The sequence below is a fragment of the Camelina sativa genome, chromosome 18 (genome assembly GCF_000633955.1).
Source record: "Camelina sativa cultivar DH55 chromosome 18, Cs, whole genome shotgun sequence".
Lineage (NCBI taxonomy): Eukaryota > Viridiplantae > Streptophyta > Magnoliopsida > Brassicales > Brassicaceae > Camelina > Camelina sativa.
Window position 1 is genome coordinate 5305387 of NC_025702.1, and position 25269 is coordinate 5330655.

At 31.5% G+C, this 25269-nt stretch overlaps 2 protein-coding genes and 1 long non-coding RNA gene across 3 annotated transcripts; 1 reads left to right on the forward strand and 2 right to left on the reverse strand.

The window, feature by feature from the left end:
• On the forward strand, window positions 8561-9227 carry LOC104760609 (ethylene-responsive transcription factor ERF096-like). The gene has a single exon (XM_010483561.1). It carries the CDS (start codon window positions 8733-8735, stop codon window positions 9138-9140), a length of 408 nt encoding a protein of 135 aa, XP_010481863.1. The 5' UTR covers window positions 8561-8732; the 3' UTR covers window positions 9141-9227.
• LOC104760610 lies at window positions 14355-16600 on the reverse strand. Its single transcript, XM_010483562.2, has one exon. The coding sequence runs from the start codon at window positions 16494-16496 to the stop codon at window positions 14523-14525; it is 1974 nt and encodes a 657-aa protein (XP_010481864.1). The 5' UTR covers window positions 16497-16600; the 3' UTR covers window positions 14355-14522.
• LOC104760611 lies at window positions 23989-25017 on the reverse strand. Its single transcript, XR_762974.2, has 4 exons — window positions 24827-25017; window positions 24633-24705; window positions 24402-24543; window positions 23989-24216 (listed from the first exon to the last, which is right to left on the reverse strand). It is a non-coding gene; the product is annotated as an uncharacterized LOC104760611 (long non-coding RNA).

Consider the following 25269-nt stretch of genomic DNA (forward strand, 5'->3'; position numbering starts at 1 on the left):
TAAAAGCTAAGAACTTTTAAAAGTTTCAATATTTATACTATTAAAACTTTTAAAAATTTTAAATATTATAATTTATTTTTTTCAAATTTTTTAAAGTTTTAATTTGATCAGATAAAAAACCGGATCAAACCGAATATACTTTTAAACTTAGACGCCTGATAAATCAAGCTTTCCTGATCATTCGTTGTTGGAAGCATATTAATCTTATTTATATTGGTTCTGAACCATTGTCTAAAAATTTTATAGCCGATGTGGGATTTTGTGCATAGTTCTTTTATTTTCATCAATTTAAAATTTTTCTTTTTCTTAAAAATTCTGGAAATTTAAAAAATGTTAATGGATGACATTTAAAATAATACTTAATATAGAAAATTATGAAGATTTTAAAAAATGTTAATTAGTGAAGTGTTTAATCACAATTAGAGGTTTAAAATCCTATGTGGACGTCTTTAGAAACTTATAGCTCATACTTTTTATTAGTATAGATTAGGTAGGTGAACAGTTTTTAGCAAAAAAGATGTATGTGAATTGGTTGATAACAACATCTTTCTGCATGTAGATGTTATTAGTAATTGAGGTACAAAATTATTATCTTTGGGGTTTAAAAGTTAGAAGTCAGTTTTGTAAATATCATATTAGAACAAATAACCTAAACATTGGATGCTATTGAATTTAAAGAATCAAACATATGAAAAACTATGGATGAAAACATTCAAGTAACTTTCATGGTGGGGTAGAAAAAGGAAAGACAAAAAAATTGCCTAATTCTTAAGGGAAAAATCCCGAAGAAAAGTCAAAATCCCACGCACGAATCCGATATTCATTTTTATTAAATTCACTAGAAACGTAATAATAATAACAAAGTGAATATAATGGACCGACACTGCTTCCGTAGCCTATCGTGTGTGTGTATGTTGACGAGTTTGGCACACAATAGTGTCGCGTTTGTGTATTTATATTATTAAATCTCTTTTTAAACACACATAAAAAAAAGGCCTACCACTACTTTTAAATAAATTATTACAGAAAGAAAAGTTTTAATCTTTGTCTTGTAAGATAAATTTGGCATCCATTTGTTCGTTTCACACTAGTCAAGGATTTTGTAGAAATATATCTTAGAGCAATTCCAACGAGAGTATATAATTTTGACTCTTATACTTTTTTAACAATATATTGTGTATTTTTTAAAAAATAAGAACTTTTATAAAAGATTAATTAAAATTATCCCCTCTAATGGTACAACTCTAATTAGAATCTTTATTTTTTTTTTTTTTTTTTTAAAAATTTAATTTAAAAGTTCATATCTCATGCATTGCACTGATCCGTGTGACTACCGTTCTAACGTATACCTCATGCAGTGGACTAGTCCATGGTAACCCTTGTTACACTCTGCATTCACCGCATTGGTTTTAAATGATACAAACGGATTCCTAAAAATAAATCTCAATTAATCACTCTAAAAACTTACCAATCTTTACTCCAGTCTGGAAATCAAACCTATGCACCCACATATCTTCTCCTCCAGCAATGAAAGTGTTGCCGTGTTTTGGTTCCAAGGATGCCGATTCAACGTTGCAAGGAATGTCATAACTCTTTAGCAATCCAAAACTAGGAGAGCAGGAGAAAAGCCTCTAGCATCAAGGAGACAATGAAAAAACAATAAAACCGTAACAAAGGGTGCATTATATACATCGAAAACTTACTTATTAACATCCCAATATTTAACACTAGATCAATCATCAGTAGTTAAATATCGCTTATCCTGACTTACTTCAGCACTAGTAACTGGGAACTTTGTTTCTAATGTTTGAACAATCTTATCACTTCTTATGTCCCATATCTTACATAGGGTAATTTAGAAAATTTGGCAAAAGTGATTAACAAACTCTTTGTTGTATAAGAAACTAGGCATACCTCTAAGAAGCCACATGCACACGGACAATGTGCTTGTGTTCAAAGGAGTGCAATTCATCGCCTGTCGACTGCAAAAAAATCAGTATACATTATTGATAGAACAAAAAAACTGATTCCCAGTCATCAGGCGGCTTAATCTATATAAACAACGCATCCTAGTCAGGATATGTTAATAGAACAGTAACACTGTTTATTGATTTGTGGTTTTAAACCGAATTTATATAGTTTTGTATGATATTCAAATTTTATTGTTGTTAATAAGGAAATAGACACACATAAAAATTCTGGGTACAAATGCCATAAAGTAACCTAGTTTATACCAAAAAGTAAAAATTCTGTAAACGGGATAATTGCGTTCTAATAACATTTTTAAGTAATCAATTGTAAAAGGCTTTTCCGTATGTACTGTTTGTAGACTTGTAGTCATCAGACCCACATGCGTTATGGGCCGAAAGTTTAGTTTTTCTTCATAACCATTAACAACAAAGGTAAGCGTTCCAGAATCTGTATTGAACGTTACGGTCCGAGGGGTAACATACTAACATTAACAGTAGAGCTTAACTTACTTATGTTTAATAATTTGGGCCGAAAGGCTTATCACTTTTTAATCAACGCAACATTACATTACACTAAAAAGGAAGTTACAAAAAAAAAAAAAAAACAACTTCCCTTTCCATGGATAAGCAACTTCTTTTGAATGCGATACTCGTATTTTTTTTTTCATATTGTTATGCAAAACTTAGGACAAATGCAATAACCCTGAAATCAGAAAAATATTTTTAAGTATGGCATTAAAAAGAAGTTGCTTATCCATTATAAAAAGAAAAAAAATTATATATAAAGGCATTTGTAAATTTAGTTGTTCTAATTTTCGCATAAAGATTATAAATTTTCTATTATATATAATGGAAAGTACCTCTTGCCGCAAATTAAAAAAGCTTTAACAAAAAAAAAAAATGGAAAGTTGAATAATAAAAAAAAAATTATGGATTCGATCTAGTCAAATTCTACAAAATGTTGACCATATAATGGTAGACTGATGGGCTTAAGTTAAAGACGATTTTTTTTTTTTTTTACAGAATAGGAAAAGAAAACAATAAAAAACAGTTTTGGATGAAAACATGACTACACATGATGTTGATATTGTATGTCTCGCTTTTGGAAGATTTGGGAAGATATTGTTGGACACAACTTCGATACATTTTTGGAAAATGTATAATTTTGTTGAATATACATAGAAATAATAATATATGAACATATCAGTTGATATTTTTCTCATGCAATAGTAAAATTTGTTATTCTTTGATAGGCTCCGCTTGGACATAAAATCCGAATCCGAAAATCCGAATAATATCCAAACCGAAATAAGGAGATTAAAATCAAATCGAAATTAAGAAAATAAACAATCGGTTTTTGGTTTCCCTTATTTTGGATATAGGATATTATCCAATCCGAACCAATATCTAATAGATATCTGAATATAACCGAACATATAAGAAATATTTTGATATTCTAATAGATATGCCGCATATCTTATATGTATTTGTATGGTTCTATGAGAAGTTTGTCATTTGTTTTATTTCTATCTTTTTTAAAAAATACTTTGTTAGTTTGGTTATTTGGATACAATAAGATTAAAAGTATTCAAATAAAAACTTATCCAATAATATTTGATTAATTTTGATTACCGACAATCATATCTGAACTGATCCGAAATCCGAATTATACGAACCGTGCGAAACTGATTCAAAAATTTTAAATACTCGAATGGATGTTAGAGTCAATATCCAAAAAATCCTAACCGAATACCATCTGATATCCGAACGCCGAGGTCTTGAAAAGGGAAGTTGGGAGCACAAAATTCCTGTGAGAAGAGGATCTATAAGGTGAACAAAAACAATCATTAGAACACTAATGAAAGAGAGAACATAAATTCACCTTTGATTTTTTTTTTTTTTTGTGAAAAAGAAGATAAAATATAATTAGAAAGTAAGGCTCTGGATAATTGATGCTAGTCCTAACAATCTTATAATGAGATAAATAATACAGTAGAACCTCTATAAATTAATACTCGGTAAATTAATAATCTCTGTAAATTAATAAAAAATTTCGTTGCCAAGATGGGACTAGAGTAATTTTGGACACAATTCGATAATATAATAAGATAATATTTTTTTTGAAAATCCTTTGTAAATATATGGTCCCATCAATAATATAAATTAATAATTATATAAAATAATCTAAATATATGTATATATATATACATCACTTTTTATTAGAGTTCATTTTTAATATATTTACTATATAAATTTTTTTGAGTGTTATATATATTTAAAACATGATAATTTTTTTTTCTTTGTAATTGATTTTATAAAAATATAAGTTATAACAATGAAATTTTATTTTTTAATTTTTTTTACCAAATTAGGAAAGCCTCTTTATAAATTAATAATTATTGATTTATCGAAAAATTAAAACATTTATATAAATTAATAGATTTTCATGGTCACAATGTTATTAATTTATAGAAGTTTTACTGTAGATTGAAATGCGCTAAAGAAAGTTCTTCAAATCGTGTATTTCTCTTTACCATTACATGCCATTTAATATACTTTAGATAAATTAAGAAGTTCTACTATAGTGGAAGAATTTTCTAAAGTATTTAGGCGGCAACCATGTATGAACGTTTTAGTTAAAAAAACGAAAAAAAAAAAATTGAAAGGTTTAGTTAGTTGATTTTAGTTCAAACTTCATCATTAGCGTCCTATGCGATGATGGCCCACGTCGGCTATGCATTTGCTAGATTCTCGTTTGGTTCGTGAATGTAAGAGTTGCAGTGTATGTTGGTGACCCCAAATCTCAAGATAGCACTCACAGTCACACACACTCACCAAAACAGATTCTGATTCTTGTTCAATCTCATCCACATAATGTTTTTATTATTAGTTTCCTAACAAATGTATGTTTTTTTGTTTTTTGGTTCTTTTGGCTTTATAGATACATCTCCCCTTATGATGCATGAGAAGCGGCATTCTGTCATTTCACTATATACCTAGAATAATCAAATAATTTGGTAATCAAATAATCAAATAACAACTACTAGTACTAACGTTAAGTGATGTCAAAATAATAATAACGTCAGTTACATCCACTTCGATTTATTTTTATTAAATGTTTCTTAAGAACTTTTCTTGTCTATTTTTGTAATTTTTATGTAAACAAAAATAAAAACATAAATTTTCAAAGGCCATCTTCCATCTTTTTCGTTTATCTTTTCAATATCTAAAAATTAAGAGAATAAGTTAAAAATAATCTTTTGAGATATCCCTTTTTAAAATAACTTTTTTATATTTTTATTTTTACCTTTTTTTTACAGAATTACAGTATGCTAAATTAACTTTTAAAATTTTTTTTAGGTTCGGGTTCTTTATTTTATATTTAAGATATAGTTTTAAGGAGTTATAGTTAGGGGATACAACCACAAATTTAGATGATAGATTGGGAAAGCATTAAACATCGTTCTTAATCTCAAATCACAATTATAAAGCTAACATACTTCCGCAATGATAGCTAACTATGCAAAGAAATAACTAGAACCTAAACTTCCGTTTGAATCTAGCTAAACAAGCAAGCATTAAAGTTCAAGTTTGATTTTGTTAACAAGGTGCCTCAACTTCAACTTCCGTTGGCTAAGGTCCACCTTGCTCACCTATGTTTCTTTCAAGTAACTCAACAACACTTTCGGTGCCACGATGAATTGAACCTAAGATCTTAATCTAGGGGATCAGTCTAGCTTAAGCACTAAGAACAACAATAGATGAAGAACAATAAAATCGATCCCAAATCTAACAACCTAAGTTTAGAGAATCATAAACCCCTTTTTGAAACCCGAAACTCAATAGTAAAATACTTAGACATGGAAGTAAAAGAACCACAAATCAAAGATGAAGAAAACATAATTGAATTGCAAAGAGAAGTATAAAAGGTTCAGAAATCTTCTACAAAAAAAGTAAAAAGGATTAGAGATCTTCTCCCAAGCTTACAAGTACTCAAAAGCTGCGTAGAATAAAGGGTATCTTTCTAAAGGTCGAGCCTCGTGCTTAAATAGTAAAAAAAACCCTAAAATTCGGTTTAAAACGAAAAAGGAAAAGTTGTTTCGGGTTCGGGACTGGTCGATCCGAATGTGGATCAGCCAATCCAGGATGCCTTTTTTCCTGTGTTTGCTCCATCTGCTTGCTAGTCCGATCAGTCTTCACCAGATGCTTGTTTTCATCCCCAAAACATTCAGTTTCTTTCAAAAGCAACCTAGAACCTGTACAAACTCATAAAAGACTAAAAAGACTCTAAAAGCACACATTAACTCAATAAAAGACTCAAAACAAACCTAAAAACTATGGTTAAAACCTATAAAATACAGACACATCATTGGATTACCTTGCTATTAATTTTCTTTTGATAAGAAAAAAGTTTTAAATGATAATTTATTTTTGGGTTAAATTAAAGTATCAATGTAAAAAACTCTATATAATTATATTTGTGTAGGAAAAAAGGCAAAAATCAACTCAAAATATTATTTGTGTACTAACACCATATTAGCCTTTCTTTGCTTCACGGTGAAAAGCAGCTTAATGGTTCTTAATATTGTTGATCAGCCAATATCGTAGCCGACATTTTCAAAGACCCAACAATTCGATAGCAAATCTCGAGCCAAACAATATGAGCAAGTTTACATGTACAATGACTTAAGAATTCGATACGGTGAGTAAAAGAGAAAAAAGCCTCCTTTTTTTTTTGATAATATAAGACTGTTTTAACTAAAATTTATACTAAGCCAAGCAGTAACAGAAAAGTTTTATTTAAAAGTTAATTTTGTATATATACTATCCAAATAGTAACAGCAAAGTTTTATTTAAAAGTTAAAGCAGAAGTTACTGTTAAAGTTTTATTTAAAAGTTTTATATATACTATTAAAACAGAAACATGACGGGATAGGACGAGATGTATTTGTCATTACAACATAGTTGCGTGTAGGTTATATACGTGTAATAGTGCAAACTAAAACCAAATTAAAATCTGAGTTAAATCTAAAACCATACAGTTATCACTTAAAAAGAGTAAAACAATCATTGTATATTTGTTACTGTACAAATGATTAACGATGTCTAAACAACATATTTATCTAAATATGTTTTAACATTTATCATGCAAATAAACCAAATATACTGTTCAACATTATTTAAAATTTTAAAATTATAAAAAACATATAAACCAAAACATTTTATGCATTCAAAATAGATATAACTTAATTATAATATGTGTCATCCGATGTTGTAGCACGGAGTATCAACAAGTTGTAACAAAACTGAAAGGAACACAGAGATTTGTTTTTCTCTGCAATATGGACCAAACAAAAGGAAATAAGCATGTTGCATGAGTACGGGACAAGACATCCTCCTCCACGACTCGGACGCCGTAGCAGCCAATAAAAGGCAAAATTTAATTTCATTTTCTGAAAGTATGAGACAATGAGTCTTACACGTTATGGGTCCATTTTTTTCTTTCTTTTATTAGGTGCATACATGTTAGTGTTTGTTTACTTTTAAAGTTTAATTATGTGTTTTACTTGTTATACACAACCAGAGTTTATAAAGTTCGATTTGGGGATTGGGGAACACGTTTATAGGAAAATTATTATTCTGGTCCAAGGGAAAAAACATGAAAGTCCATATTTTGGTCAACACACGTGCGTACAATCAAGTCAAATATGTATATTCGCCAACATTGCCTTGCCTGTGGCTGTGAGCCCACCACCTGTGTAGTTTTCTCTTTCACCTGAAACATAAATTTTAGCCGGTAGGAAATTTTCATTTTAGTGAAATAAAAAAAGAAAAAAAAACTTATCTAATTTACAAGTAAAAAAAATGTTTATAGATTGAGTATTGTTTCAAGATGTGTGCACAAAAAAAAAAAGACTAATTAAAAAAGTGGTTTCATAATAAAAAAATGAAAATTTGTAGAAAAGTATAAATACATGATTTAGAAATTTAATAAAGATATTTCTATTTCATATGTATAAGTTGAGGATAGGTTATAATTTTTTCCCCTAGAAACGTTCTTAACTAAACAACAAAAAAAACGTTTTAACAAAACACATCAATATTTTGTTAGAAGAACTTCTCTTTATTTTCATTATTTTTTTTCCAAATTTACTGATCTGTAACTTCAAAATAATGGGTTATCAGTTCCATTTGGGTTTATACAATTCTTTTTCATTCATTTACCAAATAAAGAACGAGAGATACTATTTCTAGATCTCTTGCTTCTGACTTTCCCGTGATTCCAACCCGAGCTTATGTTATTCTCTTAATTAAACTTGCCTGGTTCGAATCCAATAAATAAATATATATATATATATATATATAATTGTCAAATAATTACCAACAAAGTAAACCAAATTTGGTTTTTCTGTAGACATCTTAGATATACATATTTAAATAGATTTATAAAAAAAAATTAGAATACTATTTAAAAATGATGAATTTTCAACTGCGTAAGAAAATAGTTAATCTCAACGGAGTTATATATATTCTTTCGTTATGTATATGTCGAGGGCCGAATATTAGGAATTAGGACCCACATATTTCCTTTCCCCCCGGCCTATTAATTTACAGATTCAAATCCCGTCAAACACATGCAAACAGAAAAAACATAAACACGTCTACGAGAGAACCCAAACCGCAAGAACAATCTTTTTCTTTCTTTTCTTGTTTTTTTCTTTCTCGGGTTAAAATAGAACAATCTTTGTATCCTTCTAACATATGGATCAAGGAGGTCGTGGTCGCCGAGGAGCTGAGCATGGAAAGTTTCGGGGAGTTCGGAGACGGCCTTGGGGAAAATACGCGGCTGAGATACGAGATTCAAGAAAGCACGGTGAACGTATATGGCTTGGTACTTTCGATACTGCAGAGGAAGCGGCTAGAGCATATGACCAAGCCGCCTACTCAATGAGAGGCCAAGCCGCGATTCTGAACTTCCCTCATGAGTATAACATGGGAAGTGGCGGCTCTTCTTCCTCTGCCATGGCTGGATCTTCCTCTTCTTCCGCCTCGGGCGCTTCTTCTTCTTCTTCTTCTAGGCAAGTTTTTGAATTTGAGTATTTGGACGATAGTGTTTTGGAGGAGCTTCTTGAGCAGGGAGAGAATACTAACAAGGCAAAGAAGAAGTGAGTGAGATATAATTCATTATCATTTCTAATGAAAGTAACAAATTAAGATTACAAAATAGTTAGTGCAATGATCTTATTATGATCATGATTCGAGCAACAATCTATATTTTGGAATGAAATCCATCGTTTGATGGTCGTAATATTATTTATTGAGAATATATTTGAAAGTAATGAGATTATATAGTCTTTAGCAAAAAAAATGAGATTATAGTCATTATATAAGAGCATCCTCTAATATGCACCTTATATGATCTGATACGTTTCAGATCGTGATGATCAATAAGAAAATAGAATTTATTATTTAAATTTCTTACTTGTTCCGAGAGAATATGACCAATCATTTTTTATTATTTAAAATTATTAACTATTTTAAATAATTTATAAATAGTTTGAAATTAGGTAAAATAATTACTTATGAGTACGAAACATAAATTTATTTATTTAAAACAATGTTGGTTTTCAAAAAAAATATGAATTATTTGGTACTAATTATGTTTTGTTACTTTTTTAAAAAAATATGTTTTAATTTGATATAATATAGAGATTTGATATGATCATATGATACACATATTATTTTTGTTATTTTTGATATGATCATCCACCGACTGAAGTTTCATAACTTTTGAAGACGATAATACGTCGATATGAATTGATAAATGTCGAGATGATGAATTGTATTCGTTATGAAATTTTTTACATAACAACAATTACGGTGTAGATAGATTAGCTAAATAACCTCTTCCTTTCGATTGAAATTTTAAGTTCTATTTCTTTGTTAATGTTCCTTCATGTAACGCTCCATAAAGAATAATATGGATAATTTAATAGAAAACAGATGAGAAAATGAAAAAAAAAAAAACAAATGGTCAGGATAAACAAATGGTCAACAAATGGTCAGCAAAATATTATGATAAAATCAAATATCCCTACTAAATAGAATAATTTATGATACACTGCAAAACAATAATTAAAAGATTCAAAAACACATTTCAGTAGGTTTAGGAAGGATTTCATAATGTTAGGAAAACATCTATGAAATTTATGAACGTTTTCCTAAATATTCAGAAATCCCAAAAATAGTACCAAAAATTCTCCCCACTCTCTCAGAGTCATCAACACTATTACCCTACTCCATAACCGACAAACTACAAGTCAAAGACAATGAAATCAACGACAGTGACGAAATTTCTTACTCTACCAACTCATTTGTTCTCAATGTCATTATATCGAACATTTATTATGCAACACCTTTGGTGATGACATATGCGGACTTCACACAACATACATCCACAATTTGAGCATGTGATTCATCAAAGACTTAACTCAAAACTTCAGTTACAACTAGAGGTTGTGAAACCCAAGTAGTCTCCATGTTCGATTCATTTTCTCCAATTGAACAAGATACAAAACAAGAAGCATTCTTCTTTTCTCATTTTTGACCCAGTTGAGAAGATCATCATGACTAGTAGTTGTACTCACGTGAGCTACTTTACCAGAATCACCCACTCCTAAACAGCTTACGCATTTTCTCAAAAGAATCATAAGAATGCTTAAAACACTCCCACATAATCCCACCATTGTTTCCATCATCTTGTAGTATAAGTTTCCCAGAATTCATTAGCTGAACCTAAGTAGCATTTGGAACCATTGATATTGTACTGATTACTAATCCACCTCCTTTATCCATCCATAAATCTATACCATAGAATCTCATCCGATGACATCTGATAAGAAAACAACACATAATTCGGTTGGTGATGAAACAATTAGTTGTATTTATAAGTCATGATATTATAAATTCACCTAATTTTTCAATTAAAAGCCATCAAAATCACAATTTCGTTGAGAATCTCAAAATCTGAGATTGAATGGAATTGGTATAAACAAAGAAGAACAAGCTTCGCCGGAAGCTTCACCGCCAGTTCAAATGGATCGGACTATAGAACTTGAAGAACTTTGCCGGAGATCAAAAGCTTCTCAAACCACCTGTAATTGCTGCACTTTGTTGTTCCTTTGGAGACAGATACGTAGTGTTGACGAGAATTGGGAGATTATCTAAAATATTATAATTAATTTTGTTTTTGTATATTATAATTATATTAATTCAATAATGCTACTTTTCGAATATATTAGTTTGTGCGAAGAAAAACTTATATATGTGTTATTTGAGAGTATTTCTCAAAGGTATATGGGTTATAATTATAGTTTTATTTCCATAAAAGTTTTTTATTAAACTATTATTGTATTATAAAATTGTTTCAAAAATTATGATATCCCTTCGTAGCTAGTTAATGGTAGGAAAAAAGATTGCTAGCTATATGAATAATGGGAGAATGCATAGCCACACATGCCAAATATACTATTGTATACTCAACTGCACAAAATATATGTATTACATGGCCACATGCATGAACTATATGATATCAAATGATCAACACCATATACATATAATTTTGATACACTGGTTGACTGAATCTGGCAAAGACTGGTGTTGACCAAAAATATATTTCAAATTATTATTTTTATTTTTTTTCTATTTTTATTCATACTACTAAAAAAGATAATAATAATAAATCGTTTATGGTTTTGTAATGTATTCATTCTTATAATAATTAGTTATTTTCAATTTAAAGCAAAACTAATAGTAAAATTAAAATCAATAATTATTATTTTCAAGATATAAAAATTGAAATTAAAACTGGAAATTATAATCAATTAGTAAGGGAATTGCTTATGTTTACATTAACAATTAAAAACATCAATTTATTATTTGATTTATTTAAATAAAACTTTTTTTTTGTTATTTAATAAAAGCAATATATTTGAATGTCAAAAACAAAAGCACACAATATTTATTTTTAATATATAGAAGATAGAAGATCCAAAAAATTGATTTTGCAAAACAATATATTTAACTGTAGCAAAAATAATATATATATATATGTATTCAAAAGATGTATACAAAATTCAGTTATATAATATTAAACATGTCTTAATTTCAACAACTATAAACTATTTCATGTAGCAATTTATTATTTTTGGTTTTTAATAGTATACATAAAAAAACTTTTAAAAAATTTTTGGTCAATGCTCGAGTCAGTCGACCAGTATACTAGAATTGTATGTTTATGGTGTTAACCAAATGACGTCATATAGTTCATACATGTAATAATATAATACATATATTTCGTGTAGTTAAAGATATGATATTATATTTGATATGTGTGACCATCCCTTCTCTCATACTTCATGTAGCTAGCAATATTTTTTTTCATAATGGTATAAAAACTATGAGCGTAGTTATCAAATTAATGTGTTGTGCATGCTTAATACATATTGTGGCATTGTTACCAAACTACCGTACTCTTATAATAATAATAAAAAACTCATTTACACCAACCTACTCTTATTGTCAAAAATATGTCAATAAGGGGAACATCGAATAATGACTAAAATGATTGTAATCCTTTATTCATACAATCCAAAAAACAAAAAAAGCTATGGAGAGGAGAGCTAGTATCCTTCCATTGGTCATAGCCAGAGTGGACCTGGCTAAGAAGGCGCAAAAAGCTCAGAATCCTCTTATTCCGCAAGGAGGTCAAAAAGGTGGCGGCTATGACAAAAATAAGAGCCGCAAGAGTGCAGTTTGATGTGGAGTTGATGTATGCGGAGGTAAGATTGGGTTATGTATCTGCCTTTCCAAGGTTGTTCCCCGGAAGATTGATGAATACGCACCGACGGGAAAGCCAGCAACATCTCTGATAATAGAGTTGGGCAAAATATCTGAACCCGAAATCTAATCCGAATTCGATTTAAAATAGTTGATCCAAACCCAAACTTAAAAATATCCGATTGGATACTTTTAGTAAATGAATTGGGTATCCGAACCCAATTAGGTATATCTGAACATCCGAGTAAATACTTGAAACCATCCAAAGTTATATATTTCTAACAATAGATTTAGTTATTTATAAGTTTTGTCTGTAATTTTATAATCACTATACAAGTGTTAGGAATTAGTGAACAAAGAATGAGACAAAATTCAAAAGAAGCGTGGAGGACAAGTAGTGCCAGCTCAGGTGATGAATCAAATTCAGGACCACAAGCTGTAGAAATCCGTTTTTGTCGTCGAGCAATAAACGCAAAAGCAAAAGGGGAATTCATCTTATTTGCTCCCTGCAAAAAGACCTAGTGATGTCACTACAATAACGCTGAGGAGAGGCAATGTTGTAGAAGCGGCTAGAAGGTGAACTAGAGTTATTGAGCAAGCAACTATTTAAAGGAAGTGTATGTATCAGAGAGAGAATAAAGTTAAATAGTGAGAACAAAAACAAAGAGTAACTTGTGTTTTGTGTTCTTCGGGAAACAGAGAGAGACAAGAGAGATTGAATCGAGTGAGCTTGTAAGGGGTTCAGTCGGTGAGAGATTTCTTTGTGTTAAAACTATGTGATTAGTGGATTCTAGGAGACAAATCCCGGCCCAGACGTAGTTTCGTCGTTAATGGAAGTGAACTGGGTAAACATTTGTTTGGTATGCTCTATTTTGTTCTATTTTCTTGGTTCTGTTGCGTTTTGAGTTGGTTGAGTGTCTTACAAACTTAGTTAAGTTCTCCAAATCCGTAGTTTAAGCTTAGTCAAACTAAAGACTTCAATTTTAGCCTCTGTTTAGCTTCTTAGCAAGAAATTAGTTTTCATTTTAATATGTTAGTTTGGATAGATTATATGATTATTTTGACCATCTATTGTGTAAACGTCTGAGATACTTCCGGTACTAACATAACTCCCAGCTCCAATAACGTTAATAAGGATCGACGCACCGATATTTCTCATATTTTCAGGCGTTACATGGTGAACTTGATAAACTATTTGTTCTATCCATTGTAGAAAACGTTCATTGAATAATTTTTTTGAGTGTTACATTAGCAAATCTGTCCATTGCTACTGTTTAAAGTTTTATACAGTATTTGTTTTACAAAAGGTGTTATAATACATTTTCAATGCTACTACTGTTTATTGAAATTAAATCACTTTCTAAATATGGACATACATGTAGTAGAGTTTAATTTTTTTTATTAATTTGTCTGTAACGTGTCAAATCCCGTACATCATATTATCGTGTTTTACGTTCAACATTCAACATTCAAGATCTTTCCAAGGCTTTTGCTCTTTTCTTACTTCGTTTAGTAAAGAGCGATGCCTCACAGGATTTCGTATAGTTAAAACAAAAAGTCAAAACAAGATTCATTCATACCCTCACATAACTCCATAAATCCAAAACAAACGAAAATAACATTCTTAGTTTTTGCGGTATATATAAAACTCAAAAGAAATTGATAGAAATGATGGTGCTAGGGTTTACGCATTAAAGCTTATGTATGTGTTTCTCAGTCATAAACAGTCAGCTTCTTATACTCCTCACCTTTGATGGCTAACCACATGACATCTTCAGGATTCACGATCCCACCTTCTTCAAGAAACAGAGTTAGTAGATTCTTCGAAAACCCGCTAACCATAGCTACTCCTTTCTGGTTAGCCACCACGGGTGTAGCCGACGAGTCTCTCAAGTTCCAAAATACCATTTCCGGAACATTCTGAAAACCGTTCTCCTTATACTTCCTCTGAACCACCTCATAATCTGTCTCCCATTTCTCCTTGGACTGTTGCTTTGATATCTTCAACCGTTCCTCCACACTCAACGAGTAATTCACCTCTGAATGTCTGTCTGCCATTGCATCATCGAACTCCATGTCACTGAACACAAACAACCGCTTGACCATCTGGTCATTGGTTAGTTTATTCTCGACTACAACCTCCAGAATCCGATCAAACACCTTCTGGAAATCCGTGTTCATTCCCCAATCCATTTGTCTAACAAACTCAGTCTTTTCCATCAGACTCGAACCCTTAATAATATGAAGCTGCGGGTTTTCGCTAAAGGTAATAACTTTCCCTTTCCAAGGCTCTTCATTAAGTTCTGAAACCAGTAGCCCAAGCGCTACACAAACCTCCATAGGTGTACCTGACATGCTTCCCGAGACATCGCAAACCGCCAGTGAACTCTTCATCTTCCCTTTCTTGGCAAGATCATCCACCATTCTCGCCCACTGAAGCTCTGCAACTTCAGAGCCAACATCACTCTCATCATTACACTCCAGCTGGTTTATTATCTCGTGAGGAAGCAACGCACCAGCAGCAATCTTCTTCTTCCCTGATTTCACATCCTCCAAAAACTTACTAAACCTCTCACCATCATGTTCCGCAAAGAGCTTCTTGTAATTCTTCATAGCCACAGAAGCAACTCGATTGTACTTCAACAAATCCCATTCCTTTGCACTCATAGACAACTCAGGCAATTCAAGCGCTTTATGCAATGGCACAAGAACCTCTTTCCTCAACCGATCCCTAATCCTATAAGCATAATGTGCTTCTTCGATTCCTTCATACTCATCTCTAGAAAACAACCTTCTAGCAATTGCCTCACATATCAAAGTAGTCTTATCATACGAAGAATCAACGGAAGGACACCATTTCGAAGCTAAACTAATCTTATTCAGGTCATTCGAACTCAAACACTTCAAATCCGATTTCAACAAACCAGCAAACAAATCAGCAATTCTATCAAAGAGTAATTTGTAATTAGCATCAGAGTTATACCTCTCTAAAGCTTTCTTCGCCTTTTCGAACTCTCTCTGTTTCCGTAAAGCCCTAGCCTTTATCTTATCAACAGGACCACTAATCTCCTCCGCGTTCTCCAGTATCCGATCTTCCATTTCACCGGAAAGCTCAGACCTTTTCTCACTCTTCCCTTTGAACTTCCTCTGAATCTTCTTCCTCCAAACCCGACTCTTCCCTCTCTCAATCTGCTGACCTTCTAAGATCCGAAACAGAATCTCAGGCAAGTCTTTGAAATACCCAAAATCAACAAGAGCAGGGAGATTCAAAGCTAGGGTCTTTGGGTGATTCTTGTAAAGCCAAAACGCAGCTGTGTAAAACCCTTCTCTATCTGATTTCCCAGTTCCTCTAACTCCTCTGAGATTGCAGACGAGCTTCAACGTAGTCAAAGGATCATGAGACCAAGAAATCGCAAGCCTTTGGATCAGATCATCGGGACGCGTGTCGGGGACGATGTGGAAGAAGAAATCTAGAAATGGGTTCCCGGAGGAGAGAAACGTCGGCGAGAAGTTCTCGGTTAGACCCATTGGTGGAGGTTCTTGGAGGGTTAGTGTGGCGGTTTGGGAGATCAAAGTTTGATCATCGGAAACAGAGGTTTCTGGTGAAATGGTGGTGAGTGGTTTGACGAGCGGGGTGTTTCCGGCGACGGAAGGTGGACCCAAAAGGGTCGGAGTCCAAGAAGCCATTGAATCTGTTGTAACTTGTGATGATCTCGGACTTTTTTTTCAAGTCCTTATCGAATTGTTTTTGACTTTTTTTGACTTATAATAAGGATTTGTCTTCAAAGCATGGAAGAAACGTGGCCTCTTCTAATTAATGTGCCCATGTGATTTCTCCAGTTCTGTGTGATCATGGAGTGTTATTTAATAATTGATATTTAATAGTAATGGATTTAAAGTTCTCTGTATAATTAAAAGAATAGTATGTTTTTTCTTTTGTTAGAGGATATTCAATTTATATAAATAATAGAGTTCAATGGACTATTTATGAATTTAGGCCAATTACAATCCTTTTAGTGTCTAAACCGAATACAACAAACCAAACAAAATCACAAAAACAAAACCGATTTGGTTTCTTTAACCGGTTCAGAAAACCCTAATCTGTAAAGGAAAAACTCATTCGCAGCCGCCGTTCAAGAATTGCGGATACACACCGGAACAGGACCTCCAATGTGCCTGAACGCAGTGAATCGAACGGAGATGGTGATTCAGGATCCGTTGCCATCCCGCCACCGTAGAGCCGTGGTTGAGAAGGAAGAAGATAACTGAGCTTACCTTTGTCGAGGAGATCCAAGCTTAGTCGTGAGAGAGGAATAGCGGTAGGGAGTAGATCTGCAAACCTTCAACAGTGGCTTAGCTCCGCCTTGCCGCAGACGACCTCCCCCATCGAACAACGGCGCAACGAAACCTCCAGAATCTTCAGTCTTCAGATCTAACCACCATCTTCACTCGTTCCTCGCCGTGAATCTCCTTCTTCTGTTCTGCGTCGCTACACCGGCAATGGAGCTTTCACCGTCAGTGTCTCGCAGAGACTTCTCCCCTCCACTTCTCCCTTGACTTTGATCTGATATCTTTGCGTAGCTGATGCAGCGGTTTACGGATGAAGCACCATGAGCCACAGGGTGCTCTTCGTCGCCAGAATCAACGGAAAACCCCTCCAACGGAGCACGAGGTTGTAATCAGAAGAGAGAGTTTTTTTTGAGAGAGAAATCGCCGCGAGTGTGATCCACGCGCGCGACTTCTCTCTTTGTTGTAACTTTTTTCTCGGAATAAAAAGAAGAGTATGTTTGTAAAAATGTCCTAAATGTTGTTTATAATTACAGAGATTACCATTCAATTATGTCAAAAGGTAAAGGGGAAATATGGAGATAAACAAAATCAAAACCTGTATTTAACTAGGGCATTGAATGGTTATGGTTTTTCAACTAGTTTTTGGCTTGAGTTTTTCCAAAAATCCATTTTTTAACCATTCAAGATTTTGAAAAAAAGTTGATTCCCTAAAAAATAGAGAATCCTGATTCTAAGAGTTTTTACTAATTTCTTCACAAAATTCAAAATCTTATTTTGATGGGTTTTTGAGAATTTCCTCTACGAAAACTTTTTTTTTCAATTTTCCTTTATTTTTTTTATTTTACAAAATCTAAAAACCAAAAACAAAAAGCTATAATCTATAATCTAAAACCCTCTTAAAATCTTCTAAACATTCATGGCCTAGATTTGAATTTGTGGTACACAGCATGATAATTTTAATTAATTAAGTAGTATTTGGATTGTTCATTATTATTATAAATAATAAAATACATATAATAAGTAATTTATTACATATTATTTGATTAAGACACAATTTTACTAATGATTTAATTGTTTTACAGAATTTTGTTAAATTACTTTGATTTAATATGTCTAATATTTTTGAGAATTTGTTAGAAATACTCCTTTAGGGATATCATTTTTAAAAAATACTTTCTTTTTGGAGCATTTTCATTTTTCCCTCTTTTATATAATTATAATATGTTTAATTAATTTTGAAAATTTTGTTTTAGGTTTGGATTCTCTATTTTACACTGATGATATAGTTATGAGGGGTTAGGGTATAGTATTTGGAGTTTAGAGTTTAGAATTTAGTTGTTTTATACATAGAAAATGACTATCTTAAAAAATTTGACAACATGAAATGGTATTTTAAAAAAGTGACGTAGAAAAAAGGTATTTTTGAAAATCCCCCAATATTTTAGTATTGACCAAATAGTTAAATGAGGATTTAACTCAAATTTGAACATTGAGTTAATAATATTTTAAATTTATACTAATGTTAATTCAAACCCGCCAAGTCTATAACCCATCCCGTCATATAATTCACATTATATAGTAATTGAAACTATTTATAAGTATGATTGTCAAATTTTAATTGATAAAGGAAAATATAAATGAAATGGAGATATTATAAGGATAATACCCGATTCAAGATATCAATATAAGAATATGATGTTATATGTAAAGATTGTATAATTATAAACAAAACTTGAATTCACACCAAAAAAAAAACAAAAGTTGAATTAGGAAAGTAGAAATTAAGTTAGAAGAGATATTTTAGGAATCAGATTGGTTTAGCAATTTTATAGACATATTAATTGAGTACTCGATTTTGAATTGCCATATTTTAGTTATTAGTTGTGCAATTTTTTATTGATCAACTTTGTAAATAAATGTGTAAATAAGTATAACTTAAGGATAGAACACAAACTATACTTCCAAAAATGTTAATATATATACTCCATACATTTCAAAATACAAGATGTTTTAATTAAAAGAAGTGTTTACTTTTAAAAAGTTCAACAAATAAGAAATAACTAGGTAACAACACGCACTATATGCGAGATAAATATATGAAGATAAAATTAGTGTTATGAGTAAAGTTATTTTTGAGGATTTAAAATTGGGCAATTGTCATAAATACCACTAAAATAAGTTTTTATTCCAAAAAATACCACAATTTAGATTTTTTTTCCCAAAAATACCACTAAAATGTACTTTTTCCAAAAATACTATATAATTGAACTAAAGTTCTAATAATAAAAATTAATTCCTAAATTCTAAATACTAAACCCTACCCCTAAAAACTATACCCTAAAACTAAATGTGTCAACTCAAACCTAAAAAAAAATTCTACATCCTTAAAAATCTATCTTTTGTGTTTGTGGTAATTTTGGAAAAAAATTGTTTGTGGTATTTCTGGATAAAAAACTAACATGTGGTTTTTTTGAAAAAAAAAACTTTTTTAGTGGTATTTAAATGAATTTCTCTTTAAAATTTGTTTGTGTAAAAACCAAATATATAACCTGTGAGAATATGTTTAGATCAAACTACTATGTATCAACTAAATATATAATCTGCTCTTTCTTCAATCTATGCAAGATTTTTTATTTTGTTTAATTTTTTTTTGTGTAAGAATATATTCACCCTTGAGTATTAAATAAGTCAATTGCCTATAATAATGATTATTGTGATAATTTTATTTAATAGTAATCAGTTTTTTTTAATTTATTTAATTGTTTAATTTAATTGTTTAATTATTTATTTAACTCACACACCACATTTATTTAATTGTTTAATTGCCTATAATCAATTTTATTTAATTGTTTAATTTAAGTATGTGAATAGTAATCAGTTTTTTTTAATAGGTGAAAAAATTCGGGTTTTGAAAATGTTATAGATCTAATAATGTTGAATAGATCTTAATTGATTTATTTAATTAATTGAAAAGGAATATTCCTTATCATTCAATAGCAATTATGTGTAAATATCCATAAGAATAAGAGTAATAAATTCATTGGTGTCTCGAGCTCTCTAGCGACGACACATCAGCATTTTCTTGAGAATGCTTCTCTATTAATATATAGGAGATAATACATAATATTATAAAATATTCAATTAATCTAAAAGTTGCATATAAACTTGAAAATATTCTATATTATAAAACAAAAAATCTCCTCTAAAACATCCTATATTATGAAACAGAGTGAGTAATTAATACTTAATAATATTGAACTTAAATTTATTATTATTGTTTTTTAAACATTTTTGTGGATTTCAAATTCTTTACTGTATATTTTAGATTTTGATTTAGTTATTTAATAAATAGATAGACATTTATTTTAATTTTTAAGTTTTAAAAAATTGTTTTAGATTTGAATTAATAACCTATTTATGAAATTTTAGATGATTTTATTTCAAATGAAAAAAATAGAAAATTGGAAATAGAAAGTGTTTTTCAAACAGATTTGTCTATATATGCTTTCTATGCTAAAATAAAATTTATTCTTTAACTGTACTCTTATGTTTTTATATTCTATTTAGAAATTGATGCAGCTAGATATTTGGAATATTTTCAAATTGAAATGACCTGACCAGTTTTTTTTTAATAAATAATAAATAATAAATAATAAGAATAATAATAAATAATAATAAACTACAGCTAGTGGTCCCATACACACTAGCCACCTAACCACAATCACAACCAATAGCGGAATAACAAAAATCAATATCCAATAAATATCCAATATTAATGAATAACCAATATCCAGACATAACCATTCTAATATCAAACAACAAGGGACAAGGAACCGGCAACCTAGCAAGTTCTAAAGACCCAACTCTAGCAACCTAACAATGTCAGACAACAACCAATCGAGTCTTTAGAACATCCTCCTCTTCATTGCCTTGATTCCACGATCACACTTTGCCTTTACCTGCACCACAAACACAAATTGAGATGCATGAGTATTTGATAAACATTCAGTGAGGCAATCCTCCCATCTACTGGGCTATACACACAAGCAACAGCGATTCCAATGTTCCAAACAAACAACAAACAAAACATACAAACCAGGAAACGAACATCGTCTCGCTGGAAGGGAGGTGTCGACCGACACCAGCCTAGTGTCGACCGACACTGGCATTGGTGTCGACCGACACTACCCCACAGTGTCGATCGATGCCCATTCTTGCTGGTGTCGACCGACACCAAGTGGTGTCGATCGACACCCACCTGCAACTGCGATCCGCACGAAGCCGAGAGTCGAATCTCGCTTCCCAATCTCCTCCAAATCATCCAATACTCAAAACCCATGCCAGAAACATCATTAGGAACCTGTATAATCCAATCCCCAGCATGAAAACACACAAAAGAACAACAAACAAGCAAGAACAAGGAAATCAAAGGCTTAGATTAGCCATGGTCANAATTGAGATGCATGAGTATTTGATAAACATTCAGTGAGGCAATCCTCCCATCTACTGGGCTATACACACAAGCAACAGCGATTCCAATGTTCCAAACAAACAACAAACAAAACATACAAACCAGGAAACGAACATCGTCTCGCTGGAAGGGAGGTGTCGACCGACACCAGCCTAGTGTCGACCGACACTGGCATTGGTGTCGACCGACACTACCCCACAGTGTCGATCGATGCCCATTCTTGCTGGTGTCGAACGACACTAAGTGGTGTTGATCGACACCCACCTGCAACTACGACCCGCACGAAGCCGAGAGTCGGATCTCGCTTCCCAATCTCCTCCAAATCATCCAATACTCAAAACCCATGCCGGAAACATTATTAGGAACCTGTATAATCCAATCCCCAGCAAGAAAACACACAAAACAACAACAAACAAGCAAGAACAAGGAAATCAAAGGCTTATATTAGCCATGGTCATGCACTCACCTCTTTGCAGGAAGTTTCTGACTAACAATGAACGAATCCACACTCTCAGCAAGCTTCCCACACGTTCCTAGCCTTGAATCCTCACTCCCACAACAAGATCTCACCCACAAAGCCTTTAAATCTCACAATCTCCCTCTAGAACCTCAAGAAAAATGTTCTCTCTTTTCTTTTCTCTCAAAGCGGCATGAGACAACAAAAACACAACCCTAGGTCGTTTTCTCCTTTTTAAACCTTGGTCCAATAGTTTCCTTAAACCAAACCGGTCCAAATCAATAATTAAAACAATCTGGTCGAACCAGAAATAAGTGGTGTCGACCGACACCAACATGGGTGTCGATCGACACCAACCCCAAAACGCAGAGTTTTAGTTCGCGGGCGTTACACAAATATCATTACTATTATGTTTTATTTAATTAATTAATAATATTGTAGAGTATAAGGTTTTAGGGTTTTAAGCTTTTATTATATATAGTCTTCTTAGGCATTCTGTATTATTGTGAGGATTTCAAAATCTTCTGTTTTAGATTTGAATTAATAATCTGTTTATGAAATTTGAGATGATTTTATTTCAAATGACAAAATAGAAAATGCTTTTTTAACAGATTTGTCTATATATGCTTTCTATGCTAAAATATAACTTATTCTTTAATTGTACTATTATGTTTTTCTTATATTCTATTAGAAATTGATGAAGCTAAATATTTGGAATATTTTCAAATATCATTATTATTTTGTTTTATTTAATTAATTAATAATATTGTAGAGTGTAAGGTTTTACGGTTTTAAGCTTTTATTTATACTAGTGGATTATACCGGGCTACGTCCGGGATGGCGAGTATATTAGATTTATTCACTATTTTGATATGAAGAAGGTATATACTATCACAAAATTGTTTGTATTTTTGTAGATCCAAAAGCACACACACAATCATGAAATTTTAAAATTGACAAATGATAAACTGATGTTTTTAACTTAATATTTGACTTCAGAAAAGAAGATCTTTTTAACTTAATATCCTTGTTTGTTTTAGTTTTAGAAACAATTTTTTCACGTGACTATATATTTAACATAAATATATATTATAATTTTTCACGGCATTTTTTTTAGTTATCATTTAGCTAATGTATCACCATATATTTTTCATATTCTGAATATAATTTTTTGCATGTTATATATACTCATCAAAATATATTAGTTTGTAAAATATTTTCTTTATTTCTCGAAAGAAAACACCTTGTTTTATTGCTTCTTTCCGGAAAATCGGAAGTTATGTGGTAGAAATGGTAAAAACGAAAAATACAATGAAATGAAGTCATAATCCGGCTTTTGATGTATATGAAGTCCTGATATATATACCTCCGATTTAATATTACTGCTGAAGTATATAATTCCATAATGTAAAATTTGAATGTTTAGGACTTGGGATGTTTTGGTAACAATGAGTGATAACATTTTCATAAACATTTTTATTTATTAACAAATTGTTAGATATCAAATTTTTTTTAGAATGTTCTGTACCTTTCTTACTTCATTCATTAGTGAGTCATTCAAAATTAAAGACGAAGGCAAAAGTACTGTAAAACATCCTCATCACTTAGCTTATTTGTTTGTTTACCATCTTAGTTATGTCTCTACTACCATTCTATGTGAACCAAAACACTGGTAGTGCTTATTGACCAAATACACTGCTCTCTTTTGTATCTCTTACTTCATTTATTTATCAATCTTTCTCCTGAGATACTTCATACCAATCTTTGTTATCCGACATCCCATAGTTTCCCGTGAACGACATTTATGGAACTAAACCAAAAGTAAGAAACGATCAGTANATTTTAATAAACATTTTTATTTATTAACAAATTGTTAGATATCAAATTTTTTTTAGAATGTTCTGTACCTTTCTTACTTCATTCATTAGTGAGTCATTCAAAATTAAAGACGAAGGCAAAAGTACTGTAAAACATCCTCATCACTTAGCTTATTTGTTTGTTTACCATCTTAGTTATGTCTCTACTACCATTCTATGTGAACCAAAACACTGGTAGTGCTTATTGACCAAATACACTGCTCTCTTTTGTATCTCTTACTTCATTTATTTATCAATCTTTCTCCTGAGATACTTCATACCAATCTTTGTTATCCGACATCCCATAGTTTTCCGTGAACGACATTTATGGAACTAAACCAAAAGTAAGAAACGATTAGTAACTCTCTTTGTATGGCCATATATTTTCTTTACTCATCTACTTGTATATTATTGATCGGCTAACACATGAATCAAACAAAATGACAGATCATTCAAAAAGGTTATGAAGCATAGTTGACATGATAATTTTTTACTAAAGTTTAAACTGTGAGAGTTACCTGAAATGTCAAGCAATGCAGTCTTTCGTGGCCAAATAAAGTATTTTGGGGGAGATGTACAGATGCAGAGAGCAAGGAGTAAACCCCCGAGTGGGTAGCAGCCTTTAGTAGCTTAGTTGTGACTGGCGCCGAGGATCTGAGCCTGCCGTACGTACATGACAGTCTCTTTTTAAAGTGATTTTTTTTTTGTCTTGGTAAAACACTAAAACATATTTACTGGAAGAATGTTACCTATTGACATTAAACACAAAACTTTGATAAAGTGTTCACTTCTTCCTGGGCGTTTGTGTATGAACCTAAAAACCTGTTCAATTAAACTTGCAAAGTTGTAAGCTTGTGATTCCAAATTAAATTACAAACTAATAACGAACTTAAACACCATATGGTCTCTTGAAGTGTAAGACTAAAGAAGAGAAGACATGTACCTAAGTGAAAAGAATAAGGGAGCTGGATCATCTCCTGAAAATTCCAGGACTCATGGCTGCACGAATTTGGATTTATGAGAGACCAAAACATTAAGGAGTAGTTTTTCCCGCCTTTGCTACTGTATGTGGTTAGAAGTGGCGGTTAGAAATATATTAGGCACTTGTTCGTGAGTACGTAAACTGACCAATTCCATGGCGCGTGTTGAAGCTTCCACATAAATTTGATGCTGAAAACATTGGCTTTGCAATGAGTTACTATATGGCTTGAAAAATATACAAAAAATCATATTAACCTAAGTGATACTTGAAATGATACAGTATATGCAAATGCTAAAGAAAACAATTGGAGCGCTGCTAAGTTGATTAACCATGTCTCTATCTTCTTCTTTCTTTTGTATTAACCACAGGTTTGAATAATTAAAGAACGTTGTTAAGAAGTTAAA

Bases quoted from the DNA above. Each gene is read 5' to 3' on its own strand.
- LOC104760609 (XM_010483561.1), top strand. From the start codon at position 8,733: ATGGATCAAGGAGGTCGTGGTCGCCGAGGAGCTGAGCATGGAAAGTTT.
- LOC104760610 (XM_010483562.2), bottom strand. From the start codon at position 16,496: ATGGCTTCTTGGACTCCGACCCTTTTGGGTCCACCTTCCGTCGCCGGA.